At 38.5% G+C, this 22,932-nt stretch overlaps 1 protein-coding gene and 1 long non-coding RNA gene across 3 annotated transcripts in view; both read right to left on the reverse strand.

Moving 5' to 3' along the window:
- Positions 1-219: 219 nt before the first annotated feature.
- Positions 220-21,901, reverse strand: LOC107584251 (uncharacterized). The gene is made up of 3 exons (XR_001609117.1): positions 21,890-21,901; positions 21,604-21,605; positions 220-283 (listed from the first exon to the last, which is right to left on the reverse strand). It is a non-coding gene; the product is annotated as an uncharacterized lncRNA (long non-coding RNA).
- Positions 5,983-22,932, reverse strand: part of atxn1a (ataxin 1a) — a 112,676-nt gene continuing 95,726 nt past the window's right edge. The window contains exons 1-3 of one of the 2 annotated variants that reach the window (XM_016270779.1): positions 15,731-16,119; positions 7,641-9,752; positions 5,983-6,756 (exon numbers count right to left, since the gene is read on the reverse strand). In XM_016270779.1, the coding sequence (XP_016126265.1) occupies positions 6,196-6,756; positions 7,641-9,443 (2,364 nt within the window). In that variant the 5' untranslated portion in view covers positions 9,444-9,752; positions 15,731-16,119 and the 3' untranslated portion in view covers positions 5,983-6,195. Of the gene's footprint in view, positions 6,757-7,640; positions 9,753-15,730; positions 16,120-22,932 lie in introns of those variants that run through there. The other variant, XM_016270778.1, reaches the window with a different exon arrangement.

Raw genomic sequence — 22,932 nt, forward strand, 5'->3', positions numbered from 1 at the left:
ACCCATATCAAGCAGCCCATACATCAGTTAGTTAGGGTGAAACAAAACCATATTGTGGGCTTGTAGAAGATTCTCAGCCTGAGGTTATTAATCCAGCGGTTTGGACAATTGACAAGATGTCAAACAACAGTCAAGTTGAACAGAAAAAACAAGTGATTTCAAAGAAAAGCTAACTCAAAAGAAAAGTTTTTTTTGTCGTTGTTTCAATGAGAGCCACAATAAAAGAAAAGAAAATCTTTTGATTTATTTTTCAAACTGCTGAAACTCGCAATCCAACATTCGTCTTTTTTTGTCATTTGTGCCAGAGAAATGAAAGTAAAAACAAGGAAATTGTCAGCGGTGCTCCTCTTATAAGAGAGCGAGCTGTCACAGAGCCGCTCGAAAACTCTTAAAAACATTCATTAAAACACGTTCTCTCATCTCCTACCATGATAAAAGAGTGCTACAGAGGAGACAAAAGCAAAAGTACAAAGTCCAAAGTACATGAAGCAAGGTCAAATATAGAACCAACATGAAAATAAAACAAATAAAACCGAACGACGGTGTTCGAGCACACATCAGTACAACAAAAAGTAAAGTCATCTCAGGTTCATAGAGGACCATTCCAACTTTATTTCAACTCTCTGTCCTCGTCGTCTCAGCCCGTTGGACCCAGGAACGGGCCGAGACAGAGGGAATTCGTATTGGAGGGGAGAAACTGCGATGACACCAAACTCTCACCCTATCTTCCTCGGGATTAGAAAGTGCTGAAACAGTATTATCAAGTCTATCTATTCTATAAATGACAAAAAAAAAATGTGCATTTTGTTTTTGTTTGATAAAAGTGGTCCCCACTTTGATGAGGTCGATTAATCATTTCTCAGTCTTTTTTCAGTATCTTGCATGTTGTGAGGATCTGGGCTTGTGACATCAGAGGGACAACAGGCAGACGGACAGACAGCTTGTGATGCGGACAAACAGACGGATACACAGAGACGGACAGAGTGTGTTAGGAAGGCCTCATATGGTGTAGAGACATTGTGGGAAACCAAAGCACAGGGCCAATGAAATGACTGCTTCTGGTTACAGCAGTTTAACACACAAGAATATATATATATATATATATCTTTACATGTACACAAACCTTTCAAAGGTCACACAACCTCCTCAACACACACATTCACACCTATTTCTCATCCCTGAGTAAGCCCAAGGAAAGATTTTGACCTTTAACAGAAAAGCAAATAATGTTGTCATAATGTCAGAGACAGCAAACTCCCCCTCTGCAAAAGAGAATGAAACACACTGAGGGGGGGAAAAAAAAAAGTGCAAAAATGATAGATCAGGGGTTCATTACAAAGTAAAAACACAATATTTGCCATATTCACTTAGAAATAGCAAAATAAAATCATAAAACCCACAGGCTACAGACAAGCAATACAATTTAAGGGAGAAGGTATATGAATGGAAACCACAGAAACAGTGCTACATACAGATGGCACGAACTGTTACAAGTGTAACATGTCAAACTTAAACAGGAGAAGATTTTAGAACGTCATCAGTGGGGTTTGAGTTTTTAAATGACATTGATGCTAAAAAAAAAGTGTCAAAACAGCGTCTGCCACTTTTAATGTTCTCTTATTTTCCTCGTCTCTCTCTGCATGGAGGTCACAAGAGACTATCATTATCAGCACAATAAACCGCCAGCTGTACCATGTGCATCTTTTATTCTCTTTGTTTGTGATGACCATCAAATGTGACGGCACAGAACATCCGTGATGTTTCATTCATTCAGGTCATCACACGTCAAGCATGTTTAATTCATCTGCAGTTGGACTTATTCCTCAATATTTGAGAGACAATCAGTGACATGGACGCTCAGATTAAAGTCGTAACATCTTCAAGTCCAAATGCAAACCAAAAACATACCTGGCTGGAATAATACATTTACAATTGCTTTTGTCCTGGTTCATAACAAGTGAATCAAAATTGACCCTATTTACTTCCTCAATGCCCATTCCAGGTCTTATTGTGAGCGATTCATTGTATAGAATATAAAAAAACTTTACTTGTTCACTGACATCATTTAGGCTAGAAAGGCTATGGGATGAATATTGATCAATTGACCCTTCGCAAAAGCCCTTGCTATGTCCGATAAGTCATGCCACTCTCACACCATACATTATGTTCTCACGCAGTGAAAAATACATTGCGGAGCAAAGTAGACACTGACAATGTGCCAACAGACAAGACAGAGCAGGCTACTTCCGGTAAGAAACAATGTCTCAGCTTTTAAATTTTGCCATTTTGTAAGAAATTCAAACAATAAATAATAATTTTGTAGCTCTCTAATGCGCCGTGACAGATCACAATAGCGATTGGTCAGATCGCCTGTCAATCAAGCTCCCTGCGAAGGGTCAATTTGGTATGCATTCTGGTTCGAAAAGCCGGTTTTCTTGATTGAATATCCTTGTAACTCTGAAATACGTCACATTATGGAAGTAAAATGGGTTGAAACATCAATTTACATTGACTCTAATAGATATCATAGGTGAATAGTTATAATGGACTTTCCCCCCCCCCCCCCAAAAAAAACTACTGTAATTTCAACAAGCTAGGCAATTTGAAACTCCATCACAAATACTGTCGAGGTTCTATGGCTATGAATGAGAGAGAGACAGATAAAAAGAGAGAAAAGAAAACAACGTTCTTGAACTATAGCGGGTGTGCCGGGTGAGAAAGCGGTCGCACGTACATGCCAGGCAACAGAAGGTAGCTAACGGTTGCAGTTGGGTAAACATACTCTGAGAGAGGCGTACTGGTTCTGTATGGGCACCTGAAGAGCATCTGGAGGTCACTATCGATTACGGGTTAAGACGACTAGGAGGGGACAGACTTTGTCACTGCATATTAATTTACATTTCTCCCTGAAGTTACTGAGGGCTGGATGTGCAAACCGCAAATCAATCTAAAGAGGATAAAAAACAGTTTGCTGAGGTCAAACAGAAGGTCTGGCGTTGATTTCCGGTTCTTTTTTTTTTTGGTTCAGCACTAGAGACTAAGGGTTATTGCTACGTGCCGTTGTTCGGAATGCTTCTCGTGTGTACGTGGAACCGCACTGTGCAACCAGAAGGAGGCAGACTGTAAAATGATCGAAGCAATGAGCAGCAACGAAAACACTGATCATTACACAAAGAGACGGACAAAAGCGAAAGATCAGAGAAACAAAACAAATGCAAGACTGATTCGCAATTGACAGTCATGTTGTTGGGGTGGTTCAATGGACAAACAATATCATATCTTATTTCTACCTTTTGGCCCAAAATAAATGTTGAACACAATGAAAATATCAAGTTTGATTGGTTAAAGCAGATACATCCACACACATACAATCCAAGTAAAACTCAAACACGCACACTTTGAGGGGACAGAGACGTCATGTCAAATGGAAAAAAAGAAAAAATGCACGGTTGTGGTGTTGATCTGAGAAACCCTGTTTTATTATAAAAAAATAAAGCATTTTCAATTTGTTTATAGGGTGCACTCACCCACCCGCCCTCCACCACTCATTAAATCAATCCGTCCATCTTTTATTCTCTACTACCATCCTCCTGCCAGATCTTCACCTACCCAAGCTAACTTGAGTGTGGCCACTCAAAGGACTCAACAAGTATGCAGGCTACAGGCTATGACTTCATCCACCCCTATGAAGCGAACACTTCGACAGCACCGTGCACAATCCTACTTTTATGTGTTTGTGTGTGATTCAAACCCCCTGAAAAGGGGCTTCCTAATTTTCCTAATGAAAATGAACCCAACAGACCTGCGAACCGAGCAAACTTGTCAAGAAACTGCTACATTTCAGTAAAAATCGGGTTTTCGGCCCTGTCCTGTGCTGGCAGAAAACAAAATAAATCAAGTTACTATCTCTCCAGATGTGCAAATTGCAATATTCTTTTAAGCAGAACTTAAATATCTATTTATAATATGTGTGGTATGTACACACACATACACTTGCACGCACACAAAACACACACTCACGCACGCTCACACAAATATACTACAGATCACTGAAATTACTACATGACTGCTTTCACATACGTTCGATGAGTCAGTGTCTTGGGGGACGGGACTAAAAACGTGCTCATGTAGTCTTGCGCTCTCATACAGTAAGATAGATATAGCATACGCAGTTCTATACATGTTAATGTACAAAAAATACATGACATATTTCAACATGATTGAAAATTACCGTAACCGTGTACGTTTATGTGTGTTTGAGACAATGCGCAACCGCACACAGACTCGCATGCTTGCACGACCACATACATTGCTAACAAACAGGTATATGACACCCCTCGATCCTCCGAAGAATCCTGTAGCCAGAAATTCTCACTTTGTCTCTCATATCTCTCGTAAATATATAAACAGTCTCTGTACTTATTTCCACCTGCATTCACACTTTCATACGACTCTTTTTGCTTTAAATGACTTAAATGGCAGTTGTTTCACGGGCCACGGCCTCTTGCGCCCAACTTTACTCAAGCCGTCAGATTGCTTGAGAAGGCTAAGCCAATCATACGCAATGAAAAAAGTGCTTCCTTTAAAGTAGTCCTCTTGGGGACAAAATCTCATTGTTTTCTCTTTCATCACCTGTTACATTCATCCCTTCACAGTGACCCTTGTGAGCCATCACCATCCCACAGAGTGCCACACAACATCCAATTCATGATACAGCAGTACTGTGTTCATGTTGAAAGAACAACAGAAAATAGTAGTAGCAATAATAATAATAATAATAATAATAGTAATAATTAATATAATAATAATTTGACTTATTTGATTGAAACTACTATCAGCTAGTAAGCATGACAGGTGTGTTAAGTAAGTGCTTCGGGACAACACTCATCTCATCCTTTTCAGACAACTTTTGCTCTCTTTCTTTCAGAAAAAAATCTACTTTCTCTTGTTTGAACAAAAAACAGGTGAGACTGCACTAAAACAAGGGACTGGTTGATCTTCTCACCCATTGTGTTTGTATGCATCAAGATACATCCATGCATATACATATACATAGACAAGAACCCATACTGTGTCCATGTAAAAAATGACCCCTGATTGCAAGGTTTACACATTCAACACAAAAAAAGAAAATAAAAAACTACCCATCATGTATGATAGGAGGGTTTAAAAGTGAGACGGAAAATTAAAACATGCAAAACTACAAAAATAGTCAAATAAAAGGTTAGACAGTTGGATATATAAAAACAGACTCGTCCATCTTCCCTGTTTTAAATGATTGTTTCTTCTTTCTGAGGAGCAACTGGCATCGCTCAATGACATAATCTCTCTTGGCCTGTACCATAGTATTTGGAAACCTCTTCTTGTATTTCAATAAATGTTAATATAATCTATGCTAGTCTAACTGCGTTGACGATACATTGTTAGCATTGATTTGGATAGTCTTTTTTAGTCACAGTTATACAAGATGGCTGACATCATGTAAACTCCTGCAACCAGTGGAGGAGTGATTTCCGTTCTGCCACCATTAGCAATGTTATTCACACCAGTTATTCATCTTCCCTTACAAACATTTTCAGGTTCACTCAGCAGGCGAATTATTTAATTGCCACTAGGTGTAGTTAAACCAGGTTTGTCTGAGCTAAAAAAAAGTAGAGGATGTTGTAGGTGAGAAACTGGAGAGACATCTTAGCCTTGTTAGCTGTGACTGATTGTGTATACTGAAGCCTTCAGGATATCATGCAGTGCTCAGGTATCTCAAAACCTTCCCACCTTGCACTACATCCGCCCTGAATTTGACCAATCAAATGAATTGCACACTCTAAACAATGCTGGGTTAAATACAACCCAGCGCTGGGTAAAATATGGACAAACCCAGCAATTAGGTTGTTTTCAACCAACAGTTGGGTTGAATGCTTAACCCAACCTTCTGTGCAGTAACCCAACTGCTGGGTCGAAACAACCCAATCGCTGGGTTTGTCCATATTTAACCCAGCATTTTTTAGAATGCACCAATTGCCTGTGTAATATTGAATGCACCTATTACAAAGTTAGACGTGATAATGTACATACTGAGTAAATTGAGCCTTTAGGTAAAGTAATCTGGATAGAAAATTAAATCAGAACATAAAATAAAGAACCTAAAACATTCCAAGGGCAAATTTTGCTTTTAACATATGACAGTCCAATGCGTATTCACTTTCCAATATTTGATCTGCCTTCGATACTGATTTTAACTTCCTGAGGGATGAAGGAAGGTTTGGGGAACATTAAAGGAGGCTCTCCTTCAGGATTTTCTACTTTGCGGCCCTCAGGGGCCGACCACCTCCTTTTGCGGCCTGTGGGTTTGCTGCCGGACTCTGATTCAGTGACCGGTGGTGCTTTGCAGATGTCTCTTTCGCCAAACCTCAGTTCTCCATTCTCTCTATTGCCTTGACCACCTCCACCTCCCTGATCTCCACACTGCCTGAGTCCATTTTTCTGTTCTGTGTGCCGAACACCCCCTCGCACACTGCTTGAGAGTGCTTTGGGTGATTTAAGGGGTGGGCCGAGGGAAGGCGCATCCAAGACTTGCCCCTGGCTTTTCTTGATGGAGCCATTTCTCAGGTTCTTCAGGGTGAGGGAGATGCAAACGTCGCCTACTGAAAGCTTGGTGCATGGCAACTCGAGCAGCTGGGTTGTCCGTTCTGGACAACATGATGACCAGCCCTGGCCGAACACGAAGAAAGGATATTCTACTAGCACCTCCACGCTGACCTGCGAGAGATAAAGGAAGGCAAAAAGAGGACATTAAATACATACAGTAGAAGTCATTAACAAATGCCTGATGATATGAATGAATGCCTTTGCTAAATAGCATCTGTTATTCAGCGCCTCTCAAACTGACAGACTTTAGAACTGCTTTTGAGTGGGTGGCCCCATCTCAACTCCCAGACAAATGAAGCAGATTTTTCATACAGCCCACTCACAGTACAACAGAAGGAAGCAGAAATAAGGAATGACTCAATTCTGCCAGTGAATCCCACACAAACTAAACAAAGATGCCATGGGGACAGCCAAAGGAGGGATTATGGAACAGGGAGATGATTTCAGCTGCCAATTTAACCCACATCTAGTTACACTGATTGAGTGCAGGTGGAGTTCATATAGGAGGACATTCACACCCTCACAGCTTAAAAAAGTTTATAATGACTACCATATGGTTATTCAAACTGATGATAAAATGCATGAAAGTTGTAACAAAGTAAAGAAGATCCCTGGACATTTGTAAAAGGTGCAAAGATTTTTGTTTTGTTTTGCCAATGAGCATTGTTAAATATGAAATTAAATGAACCATCTTTGGATTCCATTTGCATATTATCAAACTACCTTTGAGGGACAAAATATGCCAAGATATGTTCACTGTAATCCTCTTTAGATGGCAGGATTTAATTGACTGTAACTGGTATTCTAATATAAATGGTAACCTTAAAATATACACTGTATATAGCTACTGTAATAATAAACACTATAAAATTATGCAGTATATACACACTTATGAAAATTTGACAAACCATTGAAATACTCATACTACAAAATGCATGAAACAACCAGCACTGTAACAGATATTTCAAGAGTAAAGCAAAAACATTTTATCCCACCTGTGAGTGATGCTCTCCGACAGCAAACTGTATAATAGCAAAGTTAGGCGTATGACTGCTGTCAATGCGCTCTACAGTGCTGGAGTCAATCTTCAGTTCGTTGCTGATCTCAGCACTCTGAATGAAATCCTCTGTCTTCAGGTCCTCCACCCGCTTCAATTCCCCATTTGCCAACTGGATGATGGAGCCCTTGGTGAAGTAAGGGGGCAGTGAAGGGGCTGAGGGTGGCGGCGGAGTCGTCAGCAGGCCGGCAGGGGCTGGAACCACAGGCAGATGAAACTGGGCTTGAACCACAGCTGCGGCAGGGTGATGGTATGGGGCTGGAGCCTCAAAAGTCTCTACTTTTGGGGCCATTGAGGTGACGAAAGCATGGGGCAGTGCCACAGGCAAGGGCGGTGTGGTCGATGTAGCAGTAGCTTCAGTTCCACTCACTGGGATGATGACCGGCTGAGTTCCAGGGATGACCAGGTGCTGAGATAGGCTGGTGTGGTAGCTGAGAGGTTGCTGGTGCCCTGTGCCGGCAATGTAACCGATGATGGGCTGCTGAGCAGAGTAGAAATTGGTGGAGGGGAGGCCTAGGGAGAGTGACTCTGTGGTGTTATGTGTGGTCTGGATGACAGCATGTGGAGACAGTGCGGTAACTGCCCCCTTCAGACTGTCCACAGGTGGAGGGTGCGGAGGAAATGGAACGGAGGCTGAGGAGGAGGAACTGCGGGATACAGGTTTGCCTGCGCAAATCCCTCCTTTCTCATTGTGGGATGTTGGGGGAGGCAACTTGTCAGGTGTACCTCCGCGATCAGCACCACCGGAGCTATGACTGTTGGGTACCAACACCAACGAGGTTCGAATGGCTGCACTGTCCTGCGCATATTCGACAGGTAGCACCACATGCCGAGCCTCATAGTGACGTGGGCTCTGCTGCTGGTGGATCTGGTGCTGTTGGGTGGAGGAACCCCCTTTGGCAGTGCTGCCCTGCTTCCCTGCACTATATTCGGGAGATGGACCAAAGCGTCTGTCCTTCTCCAGTTCTCCATTCAGAACCTCCCTGGGCCTTGTCTCCTCCCTGTTGAATAAAGGTCCATCTGTGTGTGTGATGTGTAAGACTGGCGAGGGGCCACTGATGGGGACCGTGTGGTGAGGGTGTAAGTGTGGAGGCAATTGAGCATGAGGTGACGGAGCAGTTCGAGGAGATACGCTTAGAGGAGAACCAGCAATTTGGATGTATTGGGTGGAGTGGGGAGAAATGGTGTTGTCAGTTGTGACCATGCCATGAGGACGGCCCAATTGGTGGTGCTGGTCAATTTTGGATACTGGAGAACTGGAGGTGCTGGCATAAATCTCACGTTGTGTGGTAGTGGTGGCAACCGATGGATGAATTAGAGGTGAGATGTAGCCAGCATATGGTGCAGAGTACGGAGAGCTGATGAAGTGAAGATTGGGAGGCAGGGGTGTGTACTGGATAGTGCCAGCAGGCTGAGAGAGGGGTGACGTGTACACGGCAGGTATGGTGGTCACTGCAGTGGGAGCTCTGGTTAAGTGTGTGGACGAGGGAGGTGTGCTCTCAGCCGTGGCTGACAATGGTTTGTATTGAGGCCCATCAGGTTCTGAGGAGGTGCTGGTGTGCTGCCGCCATCTGTCATGTCCACTTGCCAAACTGGCAAGCCAGGCCAGGTTTCCCGAACGCTGGCTCTCATTAGCAGGCGCCATCACCATGGGCCTCTCCTCTGAGGGCAGAGTGCTTGCTGGGATTTCACGCTTCTTTGGGGGCAGGCATTCATTGCTCCGCTCCTGGTTTGACTTCATGGCGTCTGAGAATCTTGTACCAGTCTTTCTGGATGTTTCTTCCCCCTGTCTTTTTTGGCTCTTTTCCTCTCCCTCTTGGTCTCTGTATTGCTAACAGAGTGTGCCCTCCCACTGACTGGCTCAGAGCGAGGATGGGGATGGGGTAGAGAGAGTGGTGGTGTGAGGGGATGTGTCCTGTGCCTATGGTCGGATGGACACAGATTTCAGTCTTAAGCAACGGAAGTCACACCTGCTGTGGGAGAGCGGTCCATGCAATTCATGCGGAATCATTTCCCTCTGAGAGCGAGTCTCCAGGACTGCAGGAAGAACCTGAAAAATAAACACATGCATCATTAAGGATATTTCTGTTTTGAAAACAGCTCTATGGAAGGAAGTCCTATACACCTCAAAAGTGAAAGGGTAGTTCAGTACGTTCAATAGCTTTGTAAACTATCACTGTACATGTGAGTGGGCATCAGTGTCTTGTGGATAGCACTCATAGCGTGTGTGTGTTTGGAGTATGTAAGTGGACCCCCTGCAGGGCGAGATGGAACACACAGTGTGCGCATCATTAATAATGAACCGGCACTCTGCACTCAGGACTTATCTGAAGCCAGTAACACATTCACCCTCATGCAACATACAAACACAAATTAGACTGGAGGCTTATCTACTAGTGTGTAAACGTGATAATCATTTTTAAGTTGAAATAAATAGCATTCACATCTGAAAGAACATGTTCAAAGAGAAAAGGCTGGAACTATATATCCATCAAGAATTTACTGAATTGTAAAAAAGTGAGTGTTTCTATGGCATAATGAAGCTAGACTTGAATGGACAAAGTACTTAAGCCCACAAGGCTTAAGGCTTTAACCAAACAAAAACAGACAAACACAGAGCAAGTCACGTGTACATGCAAGATTACAAACACAAATGTTGCTTTCTCTGGAATAATATAACAAGCACTAATGAATTGTGCATATGTGTATTATGAAGGTAAAACTGTCTATTTAGATTTGATGTTGACTTTAAGAGCTCTCCATCAAAGCAGGAAGCCAGTGTCTCATTTTCCTCTCCCATCTACTCCAGAGTGTATGGGGAGACACGTGACGAAACAGTGATGTTGTGCAGTGTTATGGCTTGTTAGACATTTCTCCCTGAGCTCTATTGATTGAACCCATTCAGCTGCGTCTGTTGTCCAGCACTGGTGGGAGGGTGGCTTTGCATGATAAACAGGCCCTGATGATTTAACAAGTGTCGCAGTGCTATAAAAGAACAGGCAGATTCTGCTGTAAGGGGAACCCACCCTTTAAGCCGGTCTGTATAGCGGCTTACTATTTGTGTGTATGGAACACTTACACAAAGGTAACAAAATGTACCATAGTATCACTATGGTGTTATGTACAATGTTAGTATCATTGACATGGCACCACGGTAATACTACGTACTATTATAATACTAAACTTACAAAAAATACCAGAAAGTACCATAATACAACCACATCTTTTGGACATGTAGTAGCAGTTCTTGGATGCACCTTCAAGTACCAGGTATCAGATGATACTACAATAAGACTAAAATTCATGTACCATGGTATATATGCAAGTACCACGGTGTTACCATGTGATACCATCAAAGCACCATGCTGTTTTGCACATACACCATGGTAATACTACGTTGAAAACTGTATCACGAAGAACAAAGGAAATACCATATTATACTGTATGAATATGGTAATCATTCAGAATCATGATACATATACTGCATATAATAAATAATAATTTAATAATTCCAAAGCGACTCTACCGCGACTCTAAATGCAATGCTCTACCACTGAGCCACAGGAACAATCAACAATATATATATAGTGTGCCTGTCAAGCTTCACATCCTCAGACAATGTTTTAAAATTAGACACGATAAGAGACCATACAATACTGATCGTTTTGAATGTTCCAAGGTTATGTTTAGGTTCACAATGGTCATGTCATCACTTAAAGCAGACACAACAGCCCTCAGCTGATAACAAACAGCAGGAGCATGTCCTCTCTGTTTGCTCTTAAGTCAAAGTAGTGTAGAAAGGTTACGCAACAGCTGAACACTGCTGATTGACAGCTATTGACATTGAGCAGGGTGTTTATTCTCGGCACTCTCTCAATCAGTGTTTCCTACCTCTTTTTTTTTTCTTTTTTACTTTTCATCCCCACATTCTTTACTCGTTCATTCCTTCCCTTTGGCTCATATATCTTTTCATCTCTCTCTGCACCACCCCCAACCTCTCTTCTAAGTCTTTTTCCTTCACCATAATTTGCATCAGACAAGGGCAATCAAGCATGTTAATAACCAAATTATCATAATCATTTTAATTAATGATTTAAGTAATCATGCATGTTAGATGACAATATTATCCAGATGGTATTATAACTTGCTCAAAAGGCAATTCTAGAGGTTTGAACTGGTCTCTTGCAGGACCTTGAATGCTCGTGGTGAAATAAACCCTTTATGATGGGATTATATTTGAAAACTGATTTAAATGGTAATCAGTGGTTCATTGTTCCCAGTTTGATGTACGATCTAGATCTCTATTTAATCTCTACACATAAGAGCATATGATATATGCTTCCCATGAATCAAAGCATTCTCGAAGACACTCTCTGCATCTGAATTTGCGTACTTCCCAACTACACAGTATGCAGAATTCAGAACATCAAATGTGTATGAATAAGGATATGAAAACTGGGGTGTGGGGGGGAAGAAATGGAGAAAACTGAATTGGGTGGCATAAGGTTTCAAGAAAATTCCCTGTAGTTAATGTGTTGTTTATTTACTTGTTATAAACACCTCAGTACAATTTATGGTTGTTGTTATTACATCATAGGTCAAAGAACATACAGGTAAAAGGACAATGCCACCATGACATATGTAGTATTTCCAAGAATGTACTGACATTACACACCAGTATTCTTGGAGAACACACTTCATCAACGGTTGAGAAGTCAGTTATTTGAATTCAATATTGTGCTTTGTTTCCATGAACAGAACAGAAGCAGTATACTTTCTCCAAAAAATAAAAATAAAGAAAAAATAAGTAAATAAAGAAAATAAAAGAAAATAAAGAAAATCCTATAACGTCAGAGACAGCTCCCTTGTTGGTAGCTAATGAGAAAATAATCAACAGTACTGTATCAAGTTCAACATAAAAATAATAAATTAAATTTTAAATATTTAAATAATATATATATATATTTGCTTTAATGTGCAAAGAGTGTAATGTACTATAGTGTACAAATCTACTATTTCAATCATCATTATAATTAATAAACTATTGTCTTTCATCACATATTAATTGAGAAAATATATGGAATGTTTCTAATTCTAAAAATGAATGTCACCACAAGACTATTTAAGTGAACTAAAAAAAGAAAAAGGTGATTCAAATTTGCAAAATACTATAATTATATAAATAATCTATATTTTATAAAACTTTTTTAAAAATATATAACAATTAATATATGTAAAAAATTTAAATTAATATACATTTATAATTGATAACATTTAAACTAAATAAAAAAAGGAAATATTATTTGTCAAGTTTGAGTCCCAGCTTGAGGTCTATTCCTGATCCTGTTTCACTCTCTCCTCTATTGTCACTTACTATCTCCACCATCCCATCCCATAAAGGCAAAAATGCCTAAAATATAACAAAAAAACTAAATAAGAAAATAACTGACAGTACAAAAACAATAAAACTAAATATGAGATCCAATAGTTTATAAATCACAGAATTTTTCTGATGTTACATTGTCCAATACCAACACTACGGAATGATGTTTCAGAGGGATATATAAAAAATAAAATTTACAACTCAGTCCATCAAATTGACAGATAATGATTATTGCTAGCAACCTCTATGACTCATCCCTATTTAGTACATACTGCAAAGGCATGCAGCCACTATATTTCAAGGGCAGCACAGTAAAAGAAAGAGAAAGCCACAGTATGAGAGAGAGAGAGAGGGAGAGAGAGAGAGAGAGAGAGAGAGAGAGAGAGAGAGGCCGTAGTATTTTCTCAACAAATCTGACTGCAGCTTAAACCATTCTTTAATGAATGTCGATACTGCAGGGAGCCAGTTAGGATTAATGACAGTGATGCCAATGGCTGGTATTTTATGTACACACATACACACTTACTCTCAAACATGCCTCAGTGTGTTGCTGTGGTATCCTGGGGAAAGCCAAGTCCTAATCTTTCACAGTTGGGTCCTCTCAGCCCTCCCTGCTTATCCCTCAGGATTAAAACCCACACACACACACACACACACACACACACACACACACGCACAGAGCAGGGAGGGAGTGAGCAATCTACTGACCTACATTAGTGAGAACACTATGCTACACCTACACACACACGCTTGTAAAACGGCAAGCACATAGCAACAGAAGACCAGCACAGAGGCTCATTCAAATACTCATTAACACATGCACACACACACACACACACTCACACACACACACCTCCATTGCTTCAGCACTGTAAACTAAGAGCGTAGTGAGAGTTGAGAGACAGCAGTATAAAAGCCTTGTCAGCTGGATCTTGCTGAGCGCAATAGGAACAGTATCAGATGACCTGAAACCTAAACTTATTGTCCTCCATCAGCCCTGGCAACACTATGAATCACGTCCCCGGGGCCCCAGAGCTACGGAGAACAGCGGGGACAAATCAGAGACATTAATCAAAGACATTCACTGTGAATCTAACACAGACATGAATGAGGGAAAGCATGGGCTCTCCGAACGCATTTTGCTCCATAAAGCCCCACTCGCACCATAATAATGCACCGCAACAATACATGTCGTCCAGAGCGCTCTGTGGGCCGCATTAGTGGGTCAATGGCAGATGACCGTGAGGATGACAAGGTTTAAGTCAATATAACCACAGCATTATTGACAAGAATGAAACTCTGTGAGTAATGCACACAACCGACCGCATTGATTCAAAATGCAAAAGAATATTTTAGATTTGGAAAATGCTGTCATAATAAAAATAAAACAATTGTAGAAAATACATATAATGTATTAAACTTACTTTCATACTGTACATGTAATGTTATAGTTGAAAGTAGTGACTATATCAAACATAAATATTTCATTATTCTATTATGGGATTTCAGAACCTCGTATTAACTGAGAAACTACATGGAATATTAATTTGACTTTAATAATAAATTAAAATGCATAATGTATATAAAATATCCACAGAAAAACTTGAACTTTACTGGTAATTTCCTACCATTATCCATTAAGTTACCGACATTTCTTGTAACCCTAAAACAACACAATGTAATGCGTAATTCAAAATATGGATAAAACTCCTGTGAAAAATCAATATGGAAAATTACTTAATATTAACACACTGGGCCCTATTTACAGTTTAAGTATACACTTAGCTATATATATATATATATATATATATATATATATATAATAATAGGTGTATATAAATATATTATAAAGGATATATAATTATGACAATACAAACTTATGTAAATAAATGTGTAAACTAATATACTTATAGTACAAATAGTTCAGAACGCATCTAATATGCCCCAAAATGCTGTCTAGGTAATCAGCTCACTAGACACAACGTTACTGTACTGTAGCCCCTTCCACACTTTACTGAGGTACTATCCCTTTAAAAGGTGGGCAGATACTCACTAACTGTCCCTGCCTTTACAATCAGTCCCAGTGCCTGATCTCTACAATGAACAGCACAGAAATGGATAGAGCGAGTGAAACGGAGACAGGTTGTAAAGTAGAAACGACGAAATAAAACAAGAAATAGAACACTCTCAGGAGAGAGAGAGCTTTGTTGCTGCATGAAGAAGTGCAGCTGAATGACTTGCACTTTCAAGTCCAGAGATACTCATAAAGAACATGAATCACAACGACAAGACAATTTCCCTATTAAAACACTATTATGTTTCCATATTCCCTCAATTAAAACTCGCATTACAGTTTTGGTGTCAAGCGATATGCACATATACTCACAAATGGACACAACTTACAGTTTGTTTTGCTTTTTTGCTTTAAAAAGGAACTTTACATGCTAATGTGTCTACTACTAATTATTTTAATATGATGGTTTAAATGTTTAACAAAGCAAAACTGACTTTTTTCCCCCTCCAAATACCTCCTAAAAGCTGCTGAAATACACTTTGGATGCTGTTGGGAAACATGCTATAACTATAACAGAGACATGTGCACGTTCGAGTAAAACACAGCCTGGTGGGAGTGTGTTAAAGCTTACCTTAGTGTTCAGCGAGGTCATTTGAGTCTTTCTCTTATTCCCACAGGAGTCAAACAGACACAAAGCGAGCCCCCTCTCGCTCTCCTGCCACCCAGACACCTTACGGAGGTACAGCGGTGTTGCCGGCGTGTACGGAGGCCCTTCCTGCTGAAGTCATGGCTGTGGTCAGGCACTGCCCCCTGCCCCACCGGGCCCCGAGTGTATGAGCTCTGAGCCCTGCCTGCAGCACTCAAACGTGCGTTATGCAAGGCCTCTCCAGGCCACCAGCTCTCCCTCTCCCTCTCCCTCTCCCTCTCCCTCCCTCTCACTCACTCGCTCAGCTCCTCCCACACCTCACCTCACTGCGCACCACCAACTTCATCAGGTATTCATTCAAAAAAGACACAAGCCAGCTGGCAGCGTGCCCAGACTACACTGCTAAAGAAAGAGAGAGAGCAAAAGAATGAAAGGGAGACAGGGTGAGGGAGGAGATCAGGGAGAGAGGGAGGGATATACAGAAAGACAGAGGAGGGAGGTGAGAGTACGAGGAAAATCGAGAGAGGGAGGAGGGTCGTAAAGAGAGAGACGGAGATTAAACCAGAGAGCGATGAAGAGATAGAGTGCTGTTTTTACAACTACAGGCACTTTTGTGTCCCTGGGTGTTTGATTGTTTTTAAAACTAAGAGCTTTTTGTTAAGTGAAGATCACATTAAAAGTGTCAAGAAAACTTATGTCGCTATAGAGTTGATTGTTTTTTATTGCTTATTTCATCACAAAAATAGGAACTGTTATAAAACTACCATAATCTTAAGAAATAGTCAAATGAACATATTTAATTTGTTTTGTGGAAATATAGTACATATTACTGTTTAAAAGTTCAGGGGTTAGTAAGATTTTTTAAATGGCTGCATTTATTTGTTAATCAATACAGTAAAATACAATAATATTGTGAAGTATTATTACAATTTAAAATAAAAATGCTTTTTAATAGAAAATATTTTTAAATGAAATGTATTCCTGTGATGAAAAGCTGAATTTTCAGCATCATTGCTCCAGTATTAAGTGCCACATGATCCTTCAGAAATCATGATTGGCTGAATCATGAAACATTTCTTATTATTATCATCAGTGTTGAAAACAGTTGCTGCTTATTATTTTTGTGGAAACTGTGAAGGGTGAGGGAGGAGATCAGGGAGAGAGGGAGGGATATACAGAAAGACAGAGGAGGGAGGTGAGAGTACGAGGAAAATCGAGAGAGGGAGGAGGGTCGTAAAGAGAGAGACGGAGATTAAACCAGAGAGCGATGAAGAGATAGAGTGCTGTTTTTACAACTACAGGCACTTTTGTGTCCCTGGGTGTTTGATTGTTTTTAAAACTAAGAGCTTTTTGTTAAGTGAAGATCACATTAAAAGTGTCAAGAAAACTTATGTCGCTATAGAGTTGATTGTTTTTTATTGCTTATTTCATCACAAAAATAGGAACTGTTATAAAACTACCATAATCTTAAGAAATTGTCAAATGAACATATTTAATTTGTTTTGTGGAAATTATTTCTATAGTACATATTACTGTTTAAAAGTTCAGGGGTTAGTAAGATTTTTTAAATGGCTGCATTTATTTGTTAATCAATACAGTAAAATACAATAATATTGTGAAGTATTATTACAATTTAAAATAGCTGCTTTTTAATAGAAAATATTTTTAAATGAAATTTATTCCTGTGATGAAAAGCTGAATTTTCAGCATCAATGCTCCAGTATTAAGTGCCACATGATCCTTCAGAAATCATGATTGGCTGAATCATGAAACATTTCTTATTATTATCATCAGTGTTGAAAACAGTTGCTGCTTATTATTTTTGTGGAAATTGTGATAGGGTTATTATAGTTAATTAGGTAACACTTTAGTATAGGGACCCATTCTCACTATAGTTGCTTATTAGCATGCCTTTTATTAACATATTGGCTGTTTATTAGTACTTATAGAGCACATATTCTGCAGGACCATATTCTTCATCCCTAAACTTAACAACTACCGTACTAACTATTAATTAATTAATTAATTAACTAACTATTAACTATTACGCAAATTAGGAGTTTATTGAGGCAAAAGTCATAGTTAATGGTTTGTTAATAGCGAGAATTGGACCTTAAAGTGTGACCGTTAATTAAAATTAAATGCATAACAATTCAGATACTTCAAATTTATGTTCAAAGATATATATATATATATATAAAAAAATTCTCAGTTTCATTTTGTTTACCCTGATATACTAAAAAATGACAAAAACACAACAAAATTACTAAAACTTTAAAATCAAAATACTATAAAAATATCTGTCATACTAAAATAACACTGCCGAAATTTGTTAATAGCGAGAATTGGACCTTAAAATAAAGTGTGACCGTTAATTAAAACTAAATGCATAACAATTCAGATACTTCAAATTTATGTTCAAAGACAGAAAAAATAAATAAATATATATATATAAAAAAAATTCTCAGTTTCATTTTGTTTACCCTGATATACTAAAAAAATGACAAAAACACAACAAAATTACTAAAACTTTAAAATCAAAATACTATAAAAATATCTGTCATACTAAAATAACACTGGCGAAAGCTTAAAGGGTTAGTTCACCCAAAATGAAAATTTTGTCAATAATTACGAAATCTGATTTGCTAGTAGTCAACTGAAATACTGAAACCAGTGAAAAGAGTATTAAGGAAGCTCCTTTAGTAAAAGTCAAAAGGGCTTCAAAGCTGAAGAAATAGGCCTATAGAGAAACTACTCAGATGAGTAAATATGCCCTCTCCCTTATACATGCACTCCCACACACAGCACTAATGATCCGAGCAGAAGAGCACACAAACACAGACCCACACACACTTCCACGGAGAGTCAGGATTAGAAGCTCATTTCAGGTGATCTCATTGAAAGCAGAAGGACATTGTGATGCTAATCCTGTTCAACAACATCTCATCTAATCGGAGGCCTCTGAACCTCTGAGTTTCAGCGCTATTTAAAACTCGAGTGGCATATAAATACTAGTGAGAAATGTTGCTGTACTGTTCTATGAATTCATCAGCAGGTGGTGCTAGAGACAACAACGTCTCAGATTCGTAGCTGAAGGCTAGAGTTTGTTTAGCTGACCTAGTTAGCTAAGCAGTTTTGATAAATATATATTCTACTCAGTGCTGGTGAGGATGGTGCAGTGAGATTGGACAATAGAAACGTCTCCCACAAAATAGATGGTGAAAGCCAGGGTTATTATAGTTAATTAGGTAACACTTTAGTATAGGGACCCATTCTCACTATAGTTGCTTATTAGCATGCCTTTTATTAACATATTGGCTGTTTATTAGTACTTATAGAGCACATATTCTGCAGGACCATATTCTTCATCCCTAAACTTAACAACTACCGTACTAACTATTAATTAATTAATTAATTAACTAACTATTAACTATTACGCAAATTAGGAGTTTATTGAGGCAAAAGTCATAGTTAATGGTTTGTTAATAGCGAGAATTGGACCTTAAAATAAAGTGTGACCGTTAATTAAAACTAAATGCATAACAATTCAGATACTTCAAATTTATGTTCAAAGACAGAAAAAATAAATAAATATATATATATAAAAAAAATTCTCAGTTTCATTTTGTTTACCCTGATATACTAAAAAAATGACAAAAACACAACAAAATTACTAAAACTTTAAAATCAAAATACTATAAAAATATCTGTCATACTAAAATAACACTGGCGAAAGCTTAAAGGGTTAGTTCACCCAAAATGAAAATTTTGTCAATAATTACTCACCCTCATGTCGTTCCAAACCCATAAGACCTTTGTTCATCTTCGGAACACAAATTAAGATATTTTTGATGGAATCTGAGAGCTCTCTGACCCTCCCATAGACAGCAAGGGTACAACCACGATCAACGTCCAGAAACGTAGCAAGGAGATCGGTAAAATAATCCATGTAACATCAAGGCTTCAACCGTAATATTACGAAGCTACGAGAATACTTTTTGTGCGCAAAAAAAAAAAAAAATTATTTTACCGATCTCCTTGCTATGTTTCTGGACGTTGATCGTGGTAGTACCCTTGCTGTCTATGGGAGGGTCAGAGAGCTCTCAGATTCTATCAAAAATATCTTAATTTATGTTCCGAAGATGAACAAAGGTCTTATGGGTTTGGAACGACATGAGGGTAGGTAATTAATGACAGAATTTTCATTTTGGGTGAACTATTCCTTTAAAGTATAGCTTAGCTAACAAACCTTGTGAAGAGGGCTAGTTAAAACCAGACAACTTTTCCTAAAATGTGTAAACTGATTGTAGTGTAAAGCCTGCAGACAACTGTGGAATAGATTTCAATTTGGTAAAATGTGTTCAAAATGTGGCGAAGGAAGTACAACCTCTGCTAGGCCTTTTTCACAACAGAAACGCCAGCTGAGGAAGTTCAACCTGCTGACACAATTCTACTCGGCTGTCGTGTGTTCATCTGTAACTGTCTGGTTTGGTTTAGCTCCCAAATCAGACATCAGGAGGCTACAGCCAACAGTCCAGACTGCAGAGAGGATTTCTGGTGCCCCCTGCCCAGCCTCCAGGACTACAGGTCCTTCCACTGAGGAAGAGGGCAGGTAAAAACATCACAGATCCGGCTCACCCTGGCCACAACCTACTTGAACTGTTGCCGTCTGGCCGGTAACTCAGAACACTAGACACTAGAACATGCAGGCACAGGAACAGCTTCTTCTTCCCACAGGCCCACATCTCCTTATTAAACTGACAAATGACTCCCAAGACCCCCTCGGAGCAACTTCCACTGTTTAGAGCAATATCCTGTAAATTCACTCTTATGTATTATTATTCATAATATTGTAAATATGTACAAAATATTTTCTCACTTAACCTGACTGCTTCCGACTTAACCAAACTATCTTCATACATTCATTTTTTTTTAAATATTAAAATTTTATGTCATCTTGTTGTATTTATATGTGTACACTAGAATCTCCATTACCAAGAAAGAATCCTTGTGTGCGAAAGCACACTTTGCACTAGTATTTATTTCCATACTACGGCAGTCAATGGCTACCGTCAACTGTCTGGTTACACACCCTCCTTAATATTCTTTTGTGTTCAAGAATGAAACTCATGCAGGTTTGGAACAACTTGAGGGTGAGAAAATGATGACAGAATTGTCATTTTTGGGTGAACTATGCCTTTAAGTACTAGATTATTAGTAGCTGAAAACATCCCAAAATAGTGTTATGTTAATGTCGTTAAGATACTACTTTTTTAATCAGTTTTATATATATATACACACACACACACACACACACAATATATATAGTTTTATATTAATGTTATTTTTTTATATATTTTATTTATTTTTTTATTTCAAACTAAAAGGTTTTTATGGTTTTAATTTCAGTTTTCGTTTAACCAAAATAACCAAAATATGGAATACGAATGTAGAACAAAAACACAATTGTCATTTTTGGGTGAACTATGCCTTTAAGTACTAGACTCTGAAAACCTGAAAACATCCCAAAATAGTGTTATGTTAATGTCGTTAAGATACTACTTTTTTAATCAGTTTTATATATATATACACACACACACACACACACACACACACAATATATATAGTTTTATATTAATGTTATTTTTTAATATATTTTATTTATTTTTTTATTTCAAACTAAAAGGTTTTTATGGTTTTAATTTCAGTTTTCGTTTAACCAAAATAACCAAAATATGGAATACGAATGTAGAACAAAAACACAAAAAAAGCTTGCGCTGAACTTTGTGAATGAGGCTCGCTGAAGTTCTGCATGCACAGACTCCATGTGGGCCTGCCGATGAGTCGATTTAACGCACGACTGAACGCGTCCCTATGGGCCGTGTTATGGAAAGTATGAGGCAGTCAGAGGTTGTCAGTGCTTTGAGCTTGGGCTCAGTCATTAATGCGAGTCAATCTGAAGCGCAGCTCATGACAGGCACGCAAGGAGTTCCCTTGTTAGGTGAGGGAGTGCGTGCTGTTTACAGAACCACAGTCAACAAAACAAGCGGCACGGGAAGGTTTGTCTGTTGCTGTGGAAACTAATTAGCTATGCCCTCCATTTCTGGGCCTATAGGGTAATTCAATTAGTTTTTGTGTGTTTACTCGGAAGCGCGTGCAGTCACCTGAGAGATTGATAAATGGACAGGGAGAAGAGCTAGAGAAACAAAGAGATACAGAGCGAGATTATGAAAACAGTCAAAATTAGAGAAGATAAAAGAAGTGGTGACAATTTGAAACAGAAACGGCAGATTAAAATCTCTCACTCTGGAAATCTGCATCTGCTAACTACCTGATAACAAAATATTCCCTTAATTCATTCTTCACAGGAGATGAATCTGCTCTCTACAGCAGAGAACACCATCTTCCTTCTCTCTGCAGATTGCAGTCATTAAATAAGAGAAAGACTTGACAATATAAAGATATCAGATTCCTATTTGCATTCAGAACAGCTTTAATTCCTCTTGGGATGGTGTCATAGGAGTCCTGAATTGTGTTATATGGCAGCATTATTCAAGAAAGACCTTTAGTTCTTAAAGACTGTCAAACTTAAATGTTTAGCAGCTGACAACCATAATCATAGCTAAGCAGTGCTTGTCTTCTTAATTATACATGAGCTTTGTACAGTTGCAGAGATGCTCGCTTCCTGTTTTTTAGTTTTGGCATCTGAGGAAAGTTAAATAAGTTGACCACAACAGTGCTGGCAAACTCACACCATTCCAGATTTATTGTAATTATGAGATGGCAATTCTGATTCAACTCAGAGCTGTTCAAATACTCAGAAATGATTTGTTTCTATGGAAATGCCCATAACGCCACAGGGTCTATGTGTGGCTTCACTGTTGATGACAGCAAAACTTCATCACTAATAATATATTATAATATAATATAATATAATATAATATAATATAATATAATATAATATAATATAATATAATATAATATAATATAATATAATATAATATAATATAATATAATATAATATAATATAATATAATATAATATAATATAATATAATATAATATAATATAATATAATATAATATAATATAATATAATATAATATAATATAATATAATATAATATAATATAATATAATATAATATAATATAATATAATATAATATAATATAATATAATATAATATAAT

The sequence above is a fragment of the Sinocyclocheilus grahami genome, unplaced genomic scaffold (genome assembly GCF_001515645.1).
Source record: "Sinocyclocheilus grahami isolate Dianchi unplaced genomic scaffold, SAMN03320097.WGS_v1.1 scaffold58.1, whole genome shotgun sequence".
Classification (NCBI taxonomy): domain Eukaryota; kingdom Metazoa; phylum Chordata; class Actinopteri; order Cypriniformes; family Cyprinidae; genus Sinocyclocheilus; species Sinocyclocheilus grahami.